This window comes from Myotis myotis, unplaced genomic scaffold (genome assembly GCF_014108235.1).
Source record: "Myotis myotis isolate mMyoMyo1 unplaced genomic scaffold, mMyoMyo1.p scaffold_m19_p_11, whole genome shotgun sequence".
NCBI classification, from domain to species: domain Eukaryota; kingdom Metazoa; phylum Chordata; class Mammalia; order Chiroptera; family Vespertilionidae; genus Myotis; species Myotis myotis.
This window is the reverse complement of record NW_023416315.1, coordinates 58453313-58474131: the sequence shown is the minus strand read 5'-3', so window position 1 is coordinate 58474131 and position 20819 is coordinate 58453313. Positions and strand designations below refer to the sequence as shown.

General features: G+C 46.3%; 1 protein-coding gene across 2 annotated transcripts; it reads left to right on the top strand.

The window, feature by feature from the left end:
• Nucleotides 1-4395: 4395 nt before the first annotated feature.
• On the top strand, nt 4396-18243 carry AKR1B10 (aldo-keto reductase family 1 member B10). 2 transcript variants are annotated; one of them, XM_036327032.1, is made up of 10 exons: nt 4396-4500; nt 7456-7623; nt 9571-9696; nt 10640-10717; nt 13994-14116; nt 14402-14508; nt 14906-14987; nt 15536-15619; nt 16201-16283; nt 17591-18243. In XM_036327032.1, the coding sequence occupies exons 1-10, from the start codon at nt 4435-4437 to the stop codon at nt 17631-17633; spliced, it is 960 nt and encodes a 319-aa protein (XP_036182925.1). In that variant the 5' UTR covers nt 4396-4434; the 3' UTR covers nt 17634-18243. The 2 variants fall into 2 exon arrangements, with proteins under 2 accessions (XP_036182925.1, XP_036182926.1); XM_036327033.1 differs by lacking the exon at nt 9571-9696.
• The last annotated feature ends 2576 nt before the right edge of the window (nt 18244-20819 follow it).

Below are 20819 nucleotides of genomic sequence, written 5' to 3'. Positions count from 1 at the left end.
GTGGACTTAAGAGGTAGTTCAGTGTTTTTTTCGGACTTCAATGTGCACACGAATCACCTGGGAAGCTTGTGAAAATGCAGGTTCTGGCTCAGTGGGCCTGAGGCGGGGCGTGAAATCCTGCATTTCTGACATACTCCCAGTTCAGGCAGATGTTTCCGCTCCCCCAGCCACACTTAGAGAACACGAGGAAGCGGTGAGGGTTCAAAGACAAAAAACTTCCCACTGCTGAGCACTGCCTTGGTCTGGAGCTGCCCCGGCGCTTGAGTTCCAGATTAGGCGCCAGTGGCTTTTCATGGCACATGCCCAGCTGGGCTTTGTCAAAGCTGGTTGTCTTCCCCCAGGCAACACTGCCAGAGGCCGGCTTTGCCTTACAGGTATACGGAAAGCTAGGCACATAGGTGGGTGCTGCTCTCTGCTGGCCGTAGTCTGAAGTGCAAGCCCGCCCTGCCCTGGACAGGCGCGGGACGTCACACCTGAAAGTGCTGGGGCCCCGCCCAGGCCAGGAAAGGCTTTAGCTTCGCTTCTCCACCTCTGGGCTCTTTCCGCCACAGACCTCAGGTGTCTGCAGCCCCCGCGCTTTAACTCAGGTCACCCCCTGCACGGCTGGTGCTTCTGATTATGTGCCCACCTGTGTGGGGCGTCGATGCTCATTTAGTATTGGGTGCTGGGTGTGCCAGGATGACTCCGCAGTTTTATTTCCCACTGAGACCGGAAAGGGTATGTGCGCTGTAAAGGCATTTCTAAGCTGTTTTGGTCCGAAGGAGTGGAGAGAGAGAGAAACCTCTACTACTTATTTTTAATACAAGTTCTCTGGGAATATCCCAACCGTGGCTGTTTCTAGACTTCCTTTGTCAAGGACAGAGCTTGTCATGGCCACCGGGACACCCTAGAAATGGGAATTTAAGGATTACTGTGGAACGCGGAGATGCAAGGCATAATGGGGACCCCCTCTTCTCGCAAATAAATGCAGTATTCTCCCAGTTTCTATGTTAACACGGACCGTGGACGGCAACTTCAGCCGTGGTCTCAAGGTTTCTGTGTGCAACCCAGGTAGTAGAGAGATTCACCAGCAGGCCACTAGGGGGAGTGCTGGCTGGTTGCGCGGCAGAGGGCCAGAAGCAAGAGCACAAGGCCTTGTAGCTACTAGGAGCCAAAGGGAAAGGAGAGAGAGAAAAAAAATGATTGGTGGGGAAAACCCAAGATGCAAATTCTGCTCTCTGTCTTTATCTGCCTGCCCTTCTTCGAAACTATTAAGCCTTCTCTCTCCCCCTGAAATCGACAACACTCTTCCCACCTCAGCTGCCCTTGTCAAGGCCGCCACCTCCGCGCCCGCTGTTCTGTGCCCCCAGGAAGCTCCCTCCTGTTTCTAGTACAAAAGGAGACATGACCGTGGTCCTGTCCAGGACTTTAAAAAGGATGAAGGAGCAAGAATAGTCTAAAGCAGCGATTTTCAACCTTTTCCATCTCATGGCACACATAAAGTAATTACTAGTAGCACACCAAAAAAGATATTTTTTTTGCAGATCTGACAAAAAGAAATGTATAATTTTTTTCTAATCCTCACCTGAGGATATATTTTATTTTTTGAGAGATTGGATGGGAGGGAGGGGGAAGGAAGAGAGGGAGACAGGGGGAGAGAGAGAGAGAGAGGAGAGGGAGAGATGAGAGAAAAACATCGATTGGTTGCCTCCTGCATGTGCCCCGACACGGGCCAGGGATGGAACCTACAACCCAGGTACATGCCCTTGACTGGGAATCAAACCCTCAACCCTTTGGTGCCCTGACCTGGGGGTGGGGATTGGACGTGCCCTTGACTGGGAATCGAACCCGAGACCCTTTGGTGTATAGGCTGGTGCTCTACCCAGTGAGCAACATCGGCCAGGGCCACCCCATAATTTTTTTATGAAGCACCCTTCAGGGACACCAGAGTAATTGTTCCCCAAATATTAGCACAATTCCAGAAGAGCTGCAAGCTCCCAGGAAGGGTTAGCCCATGAAATAATAAGTTGTGGGATAGGACAGTGTCCTTGCTCAATAGGAAGATGACAATTTACTTTCTTTTAATAGGTAAATTTTGCTGGAAGCCGATCCAGTCTGGCTGCTTGAGGCAGTCCCTGCAGGGATGTTTCAAGGGACCTGGCGTATATGGCATGCTGTTCTTGGTATGTTTGCTCCCCTTCTTAAGCGCTGTGTGTTTTAACCAAGGTCACCTCTCCAAGAAAGGTTGTTCCCCCAGGTGAGGATTTTTATCAGTAAACCCCTTAACTAAGTGCCAGAGAGGTAGTTAATCACTTTAACTATGAACAATCACGCTTAAGCTACATAATCTTCTTCCTTGTAGTTTAATAGAACAATAGAGTAACCTTGGAATTGGGATAAGAAATGCTCTAACCTTTTGAATAGAATGGATAGGATTAAGACCGAATAGTATACATACAGATGTTAGATGACAATAAAGTGAAGAACCTGGCTATGATGATCACCTGAACACTGCCTCCGCGTCATTCCTTCTTCGCTGACTCCGTCCACACCTTGGGGAACCCCTGGACCCGCTGGGGCTGGACCCCAGCAAAATGTAACATATTCATACCTATTATAAAAATAGAGTTTCTGTTACTGAACCTTATTTTCTTTTTGTCATATTTCTCTGACGTTTTCTAGATGGGAAAAAAAAAAGTTCCCTTTACTCCTGGTGGTTTATCTCCCTGTTGGTTTGGGTGTTCTACAACCCATTCATTCAATTAATCTTTACTTAACAAGCAGAAAACAGCACACTTGGGGGGCGTCTCCACCTGCCTTTTCTAATTTAACCGAGATTTGCTTGTTTGTGTAGCTGTTTGCCCGAACAGTCCTGGTTTGAATGGAAAGTTTGCCAAACAATATGGTTGAGTGAGATATTGTGACTTTTGCTTAGGTACTCCTTCCTTCACCTTTTAGCCTACATCACTTCTCTGGAACTTTCCACGGTCAGCCACCCTGAGTGGTAACAGCTGCACACGGGAATGACATGAGAGGTAACGTTTCCTTTGGTTGTGGATATGATGAAAGAGTAGATCTAGAGTCAGCAGCAAGAGGACAGACAGCCTGTTGGCTATTTTTTAAACATTGTACTGACTCAAATGTTTAAGCATTATAGGCCTGAGACTTTCACCAACCACAGTCATTCACTCATTTCTGAAGGATGGATTGGACATCTATGCAACTAGGGACTCTCCCGGGCAGTGGGGTGATGGTGGTAAACAAGACAGACAAGATTTTCCTTCAGGAAGTGATGAGAGAGAGAGACTAACAAGCAAACACATTAATTCAGATCGCAACAAGCTGATGTGAGAAATAAACTGGACAGCGAGCCAAGTTGGGGGAGAGGGTAGGCATGCCACTTTCACACAGACAGGCCAGGAAAGGCGGCCTCAGCGCTGGGGAGACATTTGAGCCAGGACAGAAGAGAGAAGTCAGCCCTGCTAAGAGCAAGTAAGAGAATATTTCAGGCACCCAGAAAGCAAGTGCCAATGTCCTGGGGCAGGAAAGAACTGGGAATCTTAGAGAAACAGCAACGAGGCCTGCAAGTGGGACGCATTATGAGCAAAGGGTGGGTGGACCATGACAAGGTCGGAGAGGCAGTAAATGGACAGAGTCCAGAGGCCGTGAAGGCTTGATCCACAGGCTGTATTTCACTGAAAGGGGAGTGGAAACTCATTGATGGGTTTAAATATGTTCTTTTTATTGATTTTAGAGAGAGAGAGAGGAAGGGGGAGGAGACAGGGAGAGAGACATTGATCAGTTACCTCCTGCATATGCCTTGAAGGGGGATCGAACTGGCGACCTTTTGGTGCATGGGACCACTCTTGAGTGGTGAGAATATAGGTAATGGATATTCCCTTATTTAGAATCGTTTACATCTTCTAATTTTTCTATAATAAATATGTGGCATTTTATTATCACAAAGTTTATTTTTTAAGGAACTCTCAAAAATGTTAAAAGTTTATTATAACTACAACTGTTCAAAGCCCCACATTCTAAATAAATATATGAAGAATATTAGCATATAAAGATTTTGTCCATGTGGTTAACAGATAATTTCTATGCTCTGGAGGATAAAAAAGATACAACTGTAGACCAATCTGATAAGAATAAGTCAAAATGCATGTACTTTTATTTTCCATTTATTAAACTAGCAAAAGTAAAAAGAAAATTGATGAAACCCCTTAAGCATCACTCTCATAAATAATAATATGCGTTTTGTCACTGGGAAAACTGTGCCCCAAGTTGCAGTGCTGCTGGTTCATGAATATTGTTTAATCTTGCAAAGGGCTGGACAGACTTTAGGTTTAGGGCAGGCAATGGACGCCAGCCACCAGCCTCTGGCTCCTCCCTGCTGCCGGGCCTTACCTGGGCACAGCCACCCACCTGAGCACTCGGAACAGTAGCACAGCCATGGCCACCTTTGTGAGGCTCAGCACCAAAGCCAAGATGCCCATCGTGGGCTTGGGCACCTGGCAGGTAAATCACACACGATTCCCTGGAGGGGCTTTGGGCATTTTCTCCTGGGAGTCAGGGGTCTGGGGAGATGCGAGGTGACTTTCCTTTCTCAGGGATGATTCGAGCTGCAAAACTGCAAGTCTGGCTTTTTCCGGTGATAGTGAGAGTTCACTAGCAAGTACCCAGTTTCAAGCTGCAGTTGGGCTTCACAAAACCCCAGTGGTTTTCCAGGGCAGTTTCTCTTTCAGCAGCCTTCCCTCTGAACACTCCTGGCTCTAGGTTACTGAAAGGGGGTAAGGGGGATGTCAGGGCGCAGAAGGCCCGGCACTCCTTGCTGCTCGGTGTGTACCTGCACCCCTCTGCTCTGGGGCTTGCTAGAAATGTGGAAGGAAACTCAGGCCGCATCTCAGGCTACTAAGGTAGAATCTGCATTTTAGCAAGATCCCCAGGTGACTGCGGTGCACCCCGGGGTCTGAGAGGTACTGTGCCCACAGGGGGGATGTCCCAGTGTGGGCTGAGGACAAAACCCAGAAAGGCACTGTGCAGAGTTCAGGGAAGCAGATCCTGGAGCCTCTCTTAGGCTAAGTTTTAAATGCCTTCCCATCACCTTCCTGGGCCTTCTTTCTCATTTCCAATGTAAAGCAACCTTAATTTTAGACTGTAACCAAGAATAAGAACCATTTGTTTGGGTAGAAAGGAGCTGCCGCCTAGGATACAGATTCAGGTAGCAACCTAAATTGTGTTCCACTGAGGCAAAGGGGAGGACACTCTTTTTTAAATCCTCACTGGAGGATATTTTTTCCAATGACTTCTAAAGAGAGTGGAAGGGAGGGAAGGGGTGTGGAGGGGAGAGAGAGAAAGAGAGAGAGAGAGAGAGAGAGAGAGAGAGAGAGAGAGAAACATCGACATGAAAGAGATTGGTTGCTTCCCAAACGCGCCCTCACTGAGACTGGGGAACCCACAACCAGGACACAGGCCCTTGACTGGGAATTGAACCCATGACCCTTCAATCTGCCAGCCAACACTCTAACCATTGAGCAAACTGGCCAGAGCAGGGGAAAGTTCCCACACAGGTTTCCAATTAGGTCCATTTTATGTAAACGAGGTATAGAAATATAGAAATTGTGCAGTTCTGATTGGTCGGTGTAGGTCTCAGAGCTTCCCTGCAGCTGTTGGCTTAGATGGTGGTGTAACAAATGTAAATATCCTATATAATAAAAGCTTAGGTGGCGTGATGCCCTCACATGACATCATCACAAAATGGCTGGTAGGGGAGGGCAGTTGGGGGCAAACAGGCCTGCAGGGGAGGGCAGTTGGGTGCAATCGGGCTGGCAGGGAAGCAGTTAGATGTCAATTAGGCTGGCAGGCAGAAGTGGCAATTAGGGGCAATTAGGCTGGTGGGCAAGCAGGCAGGTGAGTGGTTAGGAGCCAGCAGTCCCAGATTGTGAGAGGAATGTCCCAGATTGGAGAGGGTGCAAGCCGGGCTGAAGGACACCGCCCACCCCATGCTCTAATTTCATGCACCGGGACTCTAGTAATGTAAATAAGTGGAGCAGGGGTAGTGCAGGAAACTGAGAGTTCAGCCTACGGTTCCTCCTGGTATACAGAACGTCTGAGGAGCCCCTCTCAGCAACTGGTTCTAGACCAGGGGTGGGCAAACTTTTTGACTCGAGGGCCACAATGGGTTCTTAAACTGGACCGGAGGGCCGGAACAAAAGCATGGATGGAGTGTTTGTGTGAACTAATATAAATTCAAAGTAAACATCATTACATAAAAGGGTACGGTCTTTTTTTTTTTAGTTTGCCCACAGCTGTTCTAGACTCCTATTATTTATAAAATGTGGGTTCTCAGTTCACCTATGGGGAGTCTATCCCAGCAGATTTGTTTCTTCTCAGCATTTACATCAAATGAATCTTTCTTCTCACATCCTAACTAGTGATAGGAGCAATCTTTGCATTTCTTCTCTCTTGCCCCTCTGCTGATTCTTTCTCCTCTGTCTCCGCCCTTCTTGCACTCAATCTTTCCCATCTCCTCTCTTGAGTTAGAGCAGTGGTTCTCAACCTTCTGGCCCTTTAAATATAGTTCCTTATGTGGTGACCCAACCATAAAATTATTTTCGTTGCTACTTCATAACTAATGTTGCTACTGTTATGAATCATAATGTAAATATCTGATATGCAGGATGGTCTTAGGCGACCTCTGTGAAAGGGTCGTTCGACCGCCAAAGGGGTCGCGACCCACAGGTTGAGAACCGCTGAGTTAGAGGGCAGAATCCCGTGTGGTCCCAGGATCGGGTCATTCCCAGGAAGCATTCTTGGTCAATCTGGGTGAGCAGTTCTCCTCCAGTTTACCTCAGTCCCAGCTTCTCTTGCTTGAATGAGGCTGTTTTGCTTCAAATCAGAGCTTCGACCTTGATACAGATGTGACGACAAATTGCTCCCTGCCGTGTTCCGGGTGCTGTGCTAAGAACTTTACATTCCTTGTGGCAGTTAACACGATGACCTCCGGGGCAGCAACTAGTATCATTCCCATTTTGCAGACAAAGTTTAGATAAAGTAAGTCATCTGCTCAGGTCTCGCACCTAGTCTGCGACGAGCCTAGTTTTTGCTGCAATGACCATTTTCCATCGGTAGATTCCTTTGGGTGGTTCAGAATCCAGTTTTCAGCCCGGTCATTAGAAGGGTTGCTGTCGGAGCCATCGCTCCCCCGCACACCTGGAGACATTGCAGAGCTGGAGGGTTAACCTGGATTAGAAGGAAATGGGCTTTTATGAGCTAGGTTAGGCCATGAGGCCATAATCAGAAGTGAACTCACTTTTCCTCCTTCCTCTTTGGGGAGTCTTCCAAGCGTGTTGTTCTTCCCAGGTGTCCTCTGGAAAGTGACCCCAGTGAAGCCTTGGTTGGGAGAAGCCAGGCTTGGAGCAGAGCCCTTTGAAGGTGGGCTGGGGATATGATATATGTGGTCTTTCTCTTAAGTCCTCCCTAGACAAAGTCAAGGAGGCTGTGAAGGTGGCCATTGACACAGGGTATCGCCACATCGACTGTGCCTATTACTACTGTAATGAGAACCAGGTCGGAGAAGCCATCCAAGAGAAGATCCAAGACAAGGCTGTGAAGCGGGAGGACCTCTTCATCGTTAGCAAGGTATTGTTACCAGGAAACCCCCGGTTGGGCTCGGGCTGCCTGTCGCTCTGTCCAGTAACGAAGGCAGGGTTAAATCATATTAGGCATTTATTGAGCAGGCCAGCCAACTGAGAACACAGGGTGCTTACAAGCATCAAATCCTGCCTTCCCAGCAAGGTACAGGGGACAGAATTATGAAGGGGAAAGGGCTGGGGGGCTATGTGCAGCCCTGGGGGGCTGCAGACATCAGCTATTGTCCTTTAGTCATTGATGAGATGATGTTGATGACATGATGTTTTGACTCCTGGTGGGTCGGTCTGACTGTGCTTACTGGTTCTGCTTGCTGGATTCACAGCTGAGTCACCTCCTCAGTCGCTTCGCACAGGCCTTGAAAAGGAAACTAAGAAAAACGTAACCCCCTATCTATAATAATAAAAGCGTAATATACTAATTAGACTGGACAGCCAAACGACCTTCCTGATGAAGCCAGGACTGCGAGCGCCGAGCCCCTGCATGAATTTCGTGCATCAGGCCTCTAGTTCACATGTAAGAAAGTTAACCCCTTATTCACTTAAGTATTTGTGTTCTAAGATTTAAAATAATATGATTATTTTTCAGTACCAGTCTCCTTTGCTGGGAGGACTGCACTTTAAGTAAAGGTGGGAGGCTTTGGATGTGGTCAGCACCCAGAACTCTGCCAGCCTTTCCTCTGAGTTCTAGCATCATTTCCCAGCCCTCTTCATCCCTGCCTTTATGACATCCCTGGATATACACATATCCACACTGTTGAACAGCATTGGTGTGGGGAGATACTGCTGCCACCCACCCATCTCCACGCAGTTTTCCCTAGAGGGGAGGGCTCCACTGAGCCATGGGGGCAGTCTCCATCCATGGGATCCACCTGCCCCATGATAGTCAAAGGCTAAGGGTGCAGTCAGGATTGATCCTGAAGCCCTGCCTTTCAGCACTGGTCTCAATGGCTGTGGCCCAGAGGTATTTTGGAAAATGGCCAGATTGTTTTTTTGTTGTCCCATGCAAATTTTATTTTAGTTCAGTCCAGTAAAAGGTGAGTTACAAAGTGTTATCTATATAATAAAAGCCTAAGCGGCCATTGGGCAGAACAACCAGAACGACCGGTTGCTATGATGTGCACTGACCACCAGGGGGCAGACGCTCAACGCAGGAGCTGCCGCCTGGTGGTCAGTGAGCTCCCACTGCCACTTAGCCAGAAGCTGGGCTCATGGCTGGTGAGTGCAGCAGCAGTAGCAGGAGCCTCTCAACTGCCAGTGAGGGATCCCGGACTGCGAGAGGGATGTGCAACTGCTGGCTTAGGCCCGCTCCCTGTTGCACATCCCTCTTGTAATTCATTACGGGAATTTCATGCACTGGGCCTCTAGTTTTAAATAAAGGGCAGGGTGAGAGAGAGGTGAGAATCACTGTATCTATATCATATCCAACTTGCTAAACAAACACTAGTTACAGGAACTTGGAAAGTGCCCAGATCCACTGTATGCAATGGTGGAATCTGGATAAACTTCTTAAAGAGTCAACACTTGGGGCCCATGGGCCCAGAGACATGAAAATGCAGAGGAAGGGCCATTTGCTCCCAAAGACTTAAAAATGCTTGACATTTAAAAGCTACACACAATTCCTGCCCTCAGAAAGCCGATAGCCGAGGAAGAGAATTAGGCATTACACAAATACCGAGTTAGGGCCCAAATATGCTAAACAATAGGCGAGACAGACAGAAGGCCAGGAGAGTTGAAAAAATAACTTGTCCTCACACTTAAAAATGTCCTTGACTTGCTGAGCAGCCTGGTGATCTCCAATACCTGGATCATGTGTCTTAACCCACTTTGCTCTAAGAGGCCTGCCTCTGGTTAGATCAGGGTATACATCCCCGGCAGGGAGAGTGAGTCGCGGGGCCTTCCTTTACCCAGTACTGACGTCTTGCCTTTCACTCATTAGCTGTGGGCTAGCTTCTTTGAGAGAACCCTAGCGAAGGAAGCCTGTCAGAAGACCCTCATGGATCTGAGACTGGACTACCTGGACCTCTACCTCATTCACTGGCCACAGGGGTTACAGGGATCACAGGTCTGAGCTACTTCCTGTCCCTATCTCCAGTTCCCAAGTAGGTGCCAGGGCTGGGCATGGGGCGGATGGAGCAGGAGGCCTTGCACTTTGTGACTTGAGCTGCAGGTTATCGGGAGGAGACGAAAACCTGGAAGAAGAGCCGAGTCCACGTGTGGCTCATGAAACAACCACGGGCCCAGGCATTCCCTCAGTCTGGGAGAAACATGCTTTCTGGCAGTCCAGGCAAGCAGCGGCTGCCACATCTCCTTCGTCCTGATCCCAGGACAGTAGTTCCCTTCCCAGGGGAGCTCTTCCATGCTGATATGTCAGGGCTCAACCCTCTGGTGCCCTGGGGTGCCACCTTGGAGAAGAGCCCAGGTATGGTCCCGCTGGAAGGCAGCCAGTCCTCGCTGAAGAAATGGCCCTCGTGTCCTGGGGCTCTGCTCCTGCCGGAACCTGGCAGACAGGAGGGACACAAATTCCTGGCTCTCTCACCTCCTGACCAGCTATGGCAAGGATAGTGTACCATCCCTAACTCCAGGCTTCTTAAGGCTACAAGAATAGAATTTGGCCAATATATGGTATTCCCCCAGGACACCACTTCTTTGGGAGCTAACCCTTGTTGGTTGATTTTGAAACTGAAGTCTGTCCCCAAGTATCTATAGGGTCTGGGTATGAAGATAGTGCCCATGGTGACAACAGTGGCTTTTGGAATGTGCTCATAATAGATTTTAAAACCATCTCAGCAGTTTCTAAAATATAAAAATATATGTTTTATGCTACAGGACTTATCCTACAGTATTTAGGATAATTCAAACTCACATTCTTGAAGTTGGCACTCTGGAACTTGAAAAAATAGGATGAAGGTGTGGGTGTTTAGCATGAGTTAGGACCCGGAAGTCTCATTGAACAAACCAAGTGCTCAGATGAACAATGCACTAAGCTCTTCGTTCTGCATTTTCAGCCTGGACAAAACTCTCTTCTCAATGTTACGGAAAGCAATGTCCTCGCCAGTAAATTTACATTCTTGGATGCCTGGGAGGTAAGTTCCTTCTTCTTCTCAGTGCGCTGGGAGTGAACCCTTCCCTTCTGTCCACAAGGGCCTGTCTGTCTACACGGGTGTGAAGCAGCCCATGGACTTGGTGCTGTTGAATTTTATCATTGCCACCATTCTCTCATTCTTTAAACTCCTTCCTAATCGCCTTTGGCTTAGGGTCCACCTGACACCACTTGTGTTTTCAAAGGCTAAGACTGAGTTCTCAAAGGAGACTGGAATACAGTGCACCTCACCTGGAGGATGCCCGTGATGGCCTCAAACCAGGAAGAGGGATTTGGAGCAGAGGCCTTGCCCTGGGTTTGCATGTATCTGCTGAACAACCTAGCATAAGTTGTTTAATCCCCCTGAACCTCAGTTTCTGCCCCTTAAAAAAAATCTTATAATGCATGCTAATAAGATATATCTTTTAGAATACGGCAATTTAAAGATTAAGGTCACTACCATCTATTAAGCACCAGGAACTTCAGTCACAGAGCTTAAGAGGCAGGTACTATGATCATCCCCCTTTACAAATGTGGAAATTGAGACCCAAGAGGTTGGTGACTTTGTCAGGTCATGTAGCAAGTGTGTGGCAGAGCTGGGACTGGATGAACCCCGGTCGATCTGTCCCAAATACCCCACCTACCAAAGCACTTCATATGGAGCTTGGCACACAGTGAATACACATGTTCCAATATTGGGGGATACGAGCAACTCGCTTCTCAGGTCAGATAATGACCTGTCCCACATAATTTGAATTCAAAATTGAATTAAGGAATGTCTTCCTCTGCTCATTTCCCGCCCCCCCCCCCTCCCTGAAACCAACATGTCCTCCTGCAAATGCTAGTAGAGATGAAAGTGAATGAACAAATGACAAATCAATAGTGACAAAAACTTCCAGAGTTCACTGTGTTACTTTGTCAGCTTTTGGTGTGGGACACATGTAGCTCATATTTTACAGCTTAAAAGTGTAGTAAGTGTTAAGCCTAACCTTTCTGAAGAACTTATCCTATATAATAAAAGCCTAATATACAAATTGACCAAATGGTGGAATGACTGGTTGCTATGATGTGCAATGACCACCAGAGGGCAGATGCTCAAAGCAGGAGCTGCCCCCAGCCCACAGGCCCCAGGCCAGCCAAGGCAGGTACCAGTGGCACCCCCCCATCCCCCCGATCATCCTGCCAGTCGCCCTGCAGAGGGAGGCTACAGGCAGTGGCAGCAGATTGGCCCTGATCGCCGACCAGGCCTAGAGACCCTACTGTGCATAAATTTCATGCAATGGGCCTCTAATACTTGACATAATTAAGTGTTGACTTTTCTGTGGATTATTTGTTTAAAAGTATTTATCTGTAAGCACAGCATTATTGCTGCTTTGAACTTCAATGAGTAGCAGTAAGAAAATTTAGATAGCAAAATTGATTTGATAACAGGGAAAAGGTTAATAAAGCAGAAAACTAATCATTGAATAATGGCAAGGTTAACAATTTGTAAATGTATTTGAAGGGAATTATCTTTGGCAAATAAATCATGAAATTTGTCTACTAGCAATAGAAAGGCTACATTACCACAAAGTATGGAGAAAACTATCCCGTTTTCTATGGGTGAGTTTCTAAGACTGTTATGAAGCTCTCTGGGTTGTAGGTAAAAGGAAAAAAAGACAGCAAAAACTACCAGCCATGCTAAAGAGCTTCAGGATTACCATTGGACTTGATGGACGAGGATATATCATTTACACGTAGGCTCTGTAAGTCGAAATTAGCAATAATAAGACAGCAATGATTTATGTAACTAAGATCCATACTAAGTAACATCATATTTTAGGAGCCAGACACAGTAAATAGCAATAAATGAAATACTTTTGGGAAAATCCTCTGAAGGCATCAATTCGTCATACATTCTACCATCTTGATCATATAATTAATGAATCCAAGGTAAATGCGACAGAACATCACTGCCGAACAAGGTTATGAGCTGATGAGCCCACATTCTAAAAAGAGGACTCAAGTTTCAGGTTGAAAAATGCTCCTTTTAGATTTGCGTATTCTTTTTTACCTTAATTATCATACAAGTCACTATCTAACTACCGAGTCTTAAATATTTGTTTGATATACTTACTAAAATAAATGTAAGTACTAAGCCTGCATTTTCAAGAAAAGATATTACTTTTTCTTTGCTAGTGACAAAATTGTAGCCATAAAAACAAAAGCAATAACGAATTCTCATACTTAACTGTAGAAAAGAAGTCTACATATTTATTTTACTACCACAAACAACCTCTTATGAGGGAAACAGGTCAGGATTGATGATTTCATAAACAATATAATGGTTTATGTACATGGACTCAACTCAATGAATGTTTTATTCCTGAACATGAAAATTGTGGCAAGACCTGAAACACAGCTCAAAATTTCAGCAGACTCAGCCACTGCACTAAATTTGGTAACGGCTCTGTCATATATCTTACCCTGGTTAAATGTGAGTTCTTAAATATCTTAGGAATTATTTCTGAGATGTGGAGATAGGATATCTCTAAGGTTGTTGGTTCTACCAGATTTTTTCTCCTAGCTTTTATGATGGTATGAATTATGGCAGTTCTGTCGTTTTTCTCTGCAAAAAAATAACATATATATATATATATATATATATATATATATATATATATATATATATATATATATTCTGATAGTCACAGTGCTGTCTTTTGAATGGATTTGGAATAAGGGAATAATAAGTACCTGTTGAGTTGGGGGCTGCTGTTAACAGATATGGTATCTTTGGGCAAGTTCAGAAAAGTGCCCCTTATAGACTAAATATTATAAAACAGGTATCTTTCCTTGGGGTGCAGGCACCAGGGACACAGCTTGCTAAATAAATGGTGGCCAGGTTATGGCTCCACTCAACTTCTTGTCTGCATGACCTCCCCCAGTTTGCTTGATGTGCAAAACCAAGCCACGGTTGGTATGCAAGAGGTTGACCCAGAACCCAGACAAGTGATGCTTCTCCTCTTCCAGGGCTACCCGGAGCCACCAGGTTTGGGGGAGAGGAGAAGGGCAAGCATATGAAACCTTCATCTTTTACTCCTAGTGTTTCATCAGGTCTGAGGAAGGGCAGGAGGGCTGGAATTGACCTGCAGGTTAGATAGAAATCTCCCTTTACTGCCTCAGCTAACCCTACGATGGTGGACATTGTACCAGCTTCCCCTGTCCCAGAGAGGACTAAGCCAAGCCAAGGTCCCTGGAGCCCCTCTGGGATGCCCAGAGTTGCTCCTCTCTGTGACAGGCTATGGAAGAGCTGGTGGATGCGGGTCTGGTGAAAGCCATCGGGGTCTCCAACTTCAACCACATCCAGATCGAAAGGCTCTTGAACAAACCTGGACTGAAACACAAACCAGTGATGAACCAGGTAAACTGCTTAGTAAGGTGTAATGATCCTGCCCATTATGTCTTAAATGGTTGGGGCCAAGTTCTGTGTTATGTACTGAGTCTTACTTATCTCAGGGCTCAGTGATCAGGACACTTTGGGGAGGTATGACAGCTCTTGGGGTCTGGGTTAGCAGGGGGCAGTCTGGTCTTTGTCTGGCAGTGTGTGTGTGTGTGTGTGTGTGTGTGTGTGTGTGTGTGGAACCCCCTGAGAACAGCTCATAAAGCAGGCCAGCTGCCGAGTGACAGGGATTGCTTGCTTTTGCAGGTTGAGTGTCACCCATACCTCACGCAGGAGAAACTGATCCAGTATTGCTACTCCAAGGGCATCACTGTCACGGCATACAGCCCTCTGGGCTCTCTGAGTAGACCGTGGTATGGCCTCTGAAGGGTTTTTCTCTTGATACCCTAAAAACATATTTCATAATTGGCTCATGTTGGTCTTAGACTACAAGCCCTCAGAAAGAAAAACGTGTTGAAGGTGATGTGCCTGGCACAGCCAAGCAGTGGGGGGAAATAGGAACTTTCAAAAACGGCAACGTACCTGACCCTTGAGGATGCTCCAGGTCAGCCACCCAGGGCTGGGCCTGTCTTTGCAAAGCGCTGAGGCTCAGAGCCCGTGGAGCTCAGGGGTGAGACCCCACGCATTCAGAACCTCCCACCTCATCTCCCATGTGGAGAAGACTGATGAGCAGCCCTGGGCCCCTCACTGTAGTAATATTCCCCCGCATATGATAAAAAGGTGATCGTTCTACCTTCCTTCTGCCTGTAGGGCCAAGCCGGAGGACCCTTTCCTGCTGGAGGACCCCAAGATTAAGGAGATTGCTGCAAAACACAAAAAAACCACAGCCCAGGTACAGTGTGTGTGTGTGTGTGTGTGTGTGTGTTCGCCCCGGTAAACCATTTTGGTTTTTTCTTCCTTATGTTGCCTTCACTTAACTCCTTGAAAGAGAAGTGAACAGGAGAGGAAGCCCCCCAGGCCTTTCCTTGGAAGTTTGTTTGCAGCCCAGGAAATACCATGGTCATCAGTGAAGGAAGGCCAGCGTCCCTCTCACGGCTGCAGCGGAGCCCTCGAGATGAGCAGCAAGAGCGTGACTTTTGGAGCTGGTCCAGATCCCAGTTCCACCACTTACCAGCTGTATGGCCCGAACACTGTCCCAAGCCTCTCTCTTTCTTCTTTTTTTTAAAAAAATAATGTGTTAAAGGGAAGCATAGGGAGGTTGTGAGGATTAGGGGAGATAATCGAGCAGAGGATTGGCAAGTGCTGGGTTGTCACGAAGTGCGCAGTCCATATAGCCGCTGTTAACGAGAGGCACAGTGAGCGGCAGGTTTTTCATTTTTCCTTTTCGTAGGGGAGGCGCCCCTGTAGATAAGTGGGAACACGATGTCCCTTTCTGCACAGGTTCTGATCCGGTTCCAGGTCCAGAGGAATGTGGTCGTGATCCCCAAGTCCACGACACTGGCACACATCGTTGAGAACTTCCAGGTCAGATTCTGGCTGGGTGGCCCTGGTTTTCCTCAGTGGAGGAGGGGGAGGGAGAGACTCTGTTGCTGGGCTTGTCATCCCATCCCTGCGTTGTCTGTGGGCCTCACCCCCTTCCCACCACCCTGCCATCTCTCAGGCCAGTGAGCTGTCCTCAGTGGAGCTGAGAGAATGATCTGTGGGCCTAGGATGTGCTGGGGGCGCAGCGGGCAAGTCCTGTTAGGTCTGAGCACAGCGGTGCCTCTCACCACTGAGAAGACCTGCGGTTGCCCCTGAGCAGTGAGGTTCTGGGGCCACACACAGCAGTAGGCAGGCATGGACCACACTTGAAGACCTGCTCATCAGGAGCGCAGACATGGGTAGTGCTGATAAGCCTGGCCACTCTCCCCTTGGGAACACTAAACCCTGTCAATACTGCAGTCTCCGTAGGATCTAATTTAGAGCCAAATTCGTATCCAGTGGACATAATGGGAGCAAGGCTGTGGCCCCATTATGTGAGTTTGCTTCTGGTGAGAATGACAGAGATCTCAAAGCATACCAGAAATGGGCTTGGCGTTGATGTTTTGGAATTCTCTCTTTTCCAGGTCTTTGACTTTAAATTGAATGATGAGGAGATGAGGACCATTCTCAGCTTAAATAGAAACTGGAGGGCCTTCAGTGGGGTCTTGTAAGTGGCACTGGGTTAAGTGAAGGAGGAGGAGGGATCATCAGGAGTTTTTCTAAATGGATAGAGGGTCAGCTGGAAGGATTGGAAGGCACCTGGGACTACTTTTATCTTTACATACTATTTCCTGGTAGTTTGGCAATTAAAATTGGAGTACCTGGAAAAGATGCATCCCTAGCAGCTGCATGTTGTCTGAACTTCTAGATGTAGAGTTAGAACTTTAAGAAAGGACATGTAACTAGGGAGAAGACAGAATCATTAATTTCATCCACTCAATAAATATTTATGGAGAATCTACTATGTGCCAAGCACTTTCTAGGTGCTTGAGATAGCACACTGGTCAAAGTTCTTGCCTTCACAGGCTTGCATCCTGGTGAGGGACTACAGGGACTACAGAAATAAGCTCAAAATAAACATGCAATTAAGACTGAATCCTACAACTAGAAACAGAGGCATGGATACGGGGAACAGACTGACAAGTGTCAGAGGGGAGAGGGGTTGGGGGACTGGATCAAAGTCGATGAAGGGATTGAGCAAAAAAAAAAAAAACTAAAAAAAAACTAAAAAAAATAATATATATATATATATATATATATATATATATATAGAGAGAGAGAGAGAGAGAGAGAGAGAGAGAGAGAGAGAGAGAGAGAGAAGCAACAGTGAACAATGTTATGGCAACCAGAGAGAGAGAGAGAGAGATAGAAACATCAATGAAGAAAGATAATCATTGATTGGCTGCCTCCTGCACACCCCCCACTAGTGGACGAGCCTGCAACCCAGGCATGTGCCCTGATCAGGAATCAAATCGTGACCTCCTGGTTCATAAGTCAATGCCCAACCACTGAGCAACACTAGCCAGGCTGGGATTGATACTTTAAATAGGATGGATCAGGGGAAACTTTGCTGATAAGATGCCAGTTGAACAGAAACCTGGAGGAGGTGAGGGATGAACCGTGTGGATGTCTGGGGGAATAGCATAGTAGGCAGTGAGAACCGCAAGTGTAAAGGCCCTGAGGTGGAACTGTGTTTAGAGGAGTTGAGTAAGGAGGCCAATGGGGCTGAAGCAGGATGAGTGAGGAGAGGCTTAGTATTAGCTATTATTATGAGTTTATTCTGTGCCCTGGTTCCTAGCACACCCATCAGATCAATTTGATGGAAGATCAAGGTGGGGCCTCCTTTGTGTTCTTACAGAATTTTGTGGGGGAGACTGAGAGAGCACAAAGACCACAGGATACACCAGAGAAGAATGCCTTTTGAACCAGAGTTTAATATTGACATATTTTTCTTTGTGCTTGCTCTCTCCATAGGTTCTCTCATTTGGAGGACTTTCCCTTCGAAGCAGAATATTGAAGCTGAATCTCTTGATGGGATGACCCCACAGCGTCTCTCTCTTCATTTCACTGAACTCTCTTGGCCAGAGTCCTATTTTAGCTGAGCTTGTCTGAAATCACACTGAGCCTGGCCCTCCTCTAGGCCAGAATCCAGGCAGCCGTATGTAGAGCTACACATTCAGCCAGGAGCAGATTATCACCAGGAAATATGACCCCAGCAAGCACACCACAGGGTTTTTCCCCACATATTTGATCTAATCATGGGACAATTCTGTTTACACTGTGGGTACAAAGATTAAAAAGATAAAGGATAATAATAATAACCAATAAGTATTGAGAGTTTACATAGGCACAGAGAGAGGACTGGTGGTTGCCGGATGGGGAGGAGGCCTGGGAGACTGGGAAAAAGAGGTGAAGGGATTAGGAAGTGCAAATTGGGAGTCAGAAAATAATCACGGGGATGCAAAGCACAGCGTAAGGAACATAGTCATTAATAATGCCAGGTGACTACTGGAAATACTGGGGGCAGCGACACTGTGTAAGCGATGTGGTTGTCTGACCACTATGCTGTATACCTGAAAATAATACAAAATAAGATTGAAAGAAAACTGTGATTGAAAAATTAAAATTAAACTTCTCAGAAACATTGAGAGTTTACTATGCGCCAATACTATTCAAAGGTCTTTTTGTTTGAGTTAAGCCGTTGAATGCTGCTAGTACCTCCTGGAAATGGGCACTCTTATTCATAGCTCGCAGAAGTGAAAATGCAGGGATGCTCAAGGCCACCCAGGTTGTAAGTGGCTGAACCAAGTTTCAAAGGCAGGTGGGCTCAGGGGAGCTCCCTGTGATTTGTCCCTCCCACGTCTTCCAGCGCTTTCTCTCCTTGCCTTTCTCTATCCTTTCTCCTTCTCACTTACCCTCCTTGCCTTTAATATGTTGTCATACCAAAGAGTCAACTGCAGTGGTGGCAGTGCCTGTAAGAGGCCGCCTTTCATTGGAGGAGGGGCGCAGCATATTCCTGGGGGTGGGGTGGGAAAGAGTGGCACGTCTGAGCAAGGAAAAGGCTTACTGTTGCCAGTAATCTGGAACGTTTTTTCTCTAATAATTTCTTCTTACGAAATATTCCAATGATATAGAAATGCACAGAGAATAATACAATGAGCATCTGAACACCCACCTTACTTATTTAACAAATGGTTATATTTTGCCATATTGGCTTCAAACATTTAAAAAAATTATTAATGAAATAAGTGGTTATTGATATGGTTGGAAACTCTCGTACCCCTCCCCGCTCCCATTCTACTGACACCCTCCCCAGAGGTAATGCACACCCTAACGTTGATGAGGTGCCAAGTCCTTCCTCTGCTGGTCATTTGCTTCCAGTCCTCGCCCTCCCCTATTCGGCATGGCGGAGGTCTACGAGCAGCAGGAAAAGACTACCAGTCCTAGGGATGGAGGTTACAGGAGGAGGTGATGTTTCCTAATCCCAGAAGTCGGGTCATCTAGTGGGAGACCAAATCAAAGTAGAGGCTACCTGGCGAGAGCTGGGAACAGAGAGGAAATGTTACTTCTTTTGGAGAAAAGGAGAAAGTAGGACCTCCTGTCCCAAGTATGGTCAATGGGAGGTCCTATTAGATGATTGGAGGGCAGGAGGAAGAAACACTAGGTGATTCTCCCTCTCTCCCTTGGTTATCGGCTTCTGTGTTGCACTGTACAGTTCTAGACTGTCCCTAAACATGATCTAAATTTGCCTTGAGGCTTGAGTTATGAACTACAAAGGCAAACACCATTCAAGTGTTCAGATAAAGCTCTGAGTCAGGAAGAATTTTTTACTTATTCTTTTGATCTTAATATTAACAGCCTGTTTCTATTTCAAGATTAGTTTCTGACCAAAGCATGTCTGCCTGTGAGGGCCCAGCACGGTTCCGGGAGTGCACGTGCACTTGCTGGTATCCGAGGAGCCTCCGTGGCCGTCCTCGTCGCAGATGTCATAAAAATCTGTAGAAGGATAAAGGTGACCTTTTGTGAGGGGCAAGCACCCGAGGACACTCTCGTTCATTAGCACGCCTCCTGAGTTCAATCCTGAGTTTCTAGCCAACATCAAGAGGTTTCTCATTGCTCAGGGGTTACATAAACTCAACGGAAAGAGATACTACACAGGGGCATCTTTGTGTCATTTTGATCAATGATTCCAACTTCAGATCCACAGGCCCTTGGGTGGCCAGAGTTTCTGCAGATCTAAAACTTCACCAAACATGAGTTGTGGACTAAACAAACATTATGTCTTTTTAAAAACTATGCAAAAATAGGAGGCAGTAAAGAATCTTAGAAAAACAAACATTTGCCATAAATGTGACAAAAATGAATTGGTAATTTTCTTATGATTGAAAGAGCTTATTCAAATCAGCAAGAAAAATCTAAGATGCCAAAAGAAAAGTTGGTACATGAAAACTGGCCAAAAAACAATATGAAAAGCTGTTCATAGTAGAAACCAAAATGCAAATTAAAACAAGTTATTTTCACTATAAAATCAACAAAATGTAAAAAGAAAAATAAATCTAGAAATATACAAATATTTACAGATTTTTAAAAAATATATTTCTTTATTGATTTCAGAGAGGAAGGAAGAGGGAGAGAGAGAAACATCAATGATGAGAGAGAATCATTGATTTTCTGCCTCCTGCATGCTCCCGACTGGGGATTGAGCCCGCAATGTAGGCATGTGCCCTTGACCAGAATCGAACCTGGGACCCTTCAGTCCGCAGGCCGACGCTCTATCCACTGAGCCAAACCGGCTAGGGCTATTTACAGATTTTTTTCCTATGTGGTAACAAGTGAATTTTATTTTTGTTATTCTTTTGCATAGTTCTCAAGTTTTCTACATTAGGACATTCACTTTTGCAATCAGAGAAGCATTAAGCATTTAAAAAACAACAAATAGCCTGACTGGCATGGCTCAGTGGTTGAGCATCAGTCTCTGAACCAGGAAGTCAGGGCTTGATTCCCAGTCAGGGCATGTGGTCAGGGCACACACTCGGATTGCAGGCTGGATCCCCAGTGGGGGGCATGCAGGAGGCAGCCAGTCAATGATTCTCATCATTGATGTTTCTATTTCTCTCTCCATCTCCCTTCCTCTCTGAAATCAATAAAAATATATTAAAAATAAAAAACAACAAATAAGGATTAAACTCAATTAGCTATTTCA

Bases quoted from the DNA above. Each gene is read 5' to 3' on its own strand.
- AKR1B10 (XM_036327032.1), top strand. From the start codon at position 4,435: ATGGCCACCTTTGTGAGGCTCAGCACCAAAGCCAAGATGCCCATCGTG. The intron at 10,718-13,993 runs GTAAGTTCCTTC...TCTCTGTGACAG, and splicing joins CATTCTTGGATGCCTGGGAG to GCTATGGAAGAGCTGGTGGA. The intron at 14,509-14,905 runs GTATGGCCTCTG...TTCTGCCTGTAG, and splicing joins GGCTCTCTGAGTAGACCGTG to GGCCAAGCCGGAGGACCCTT.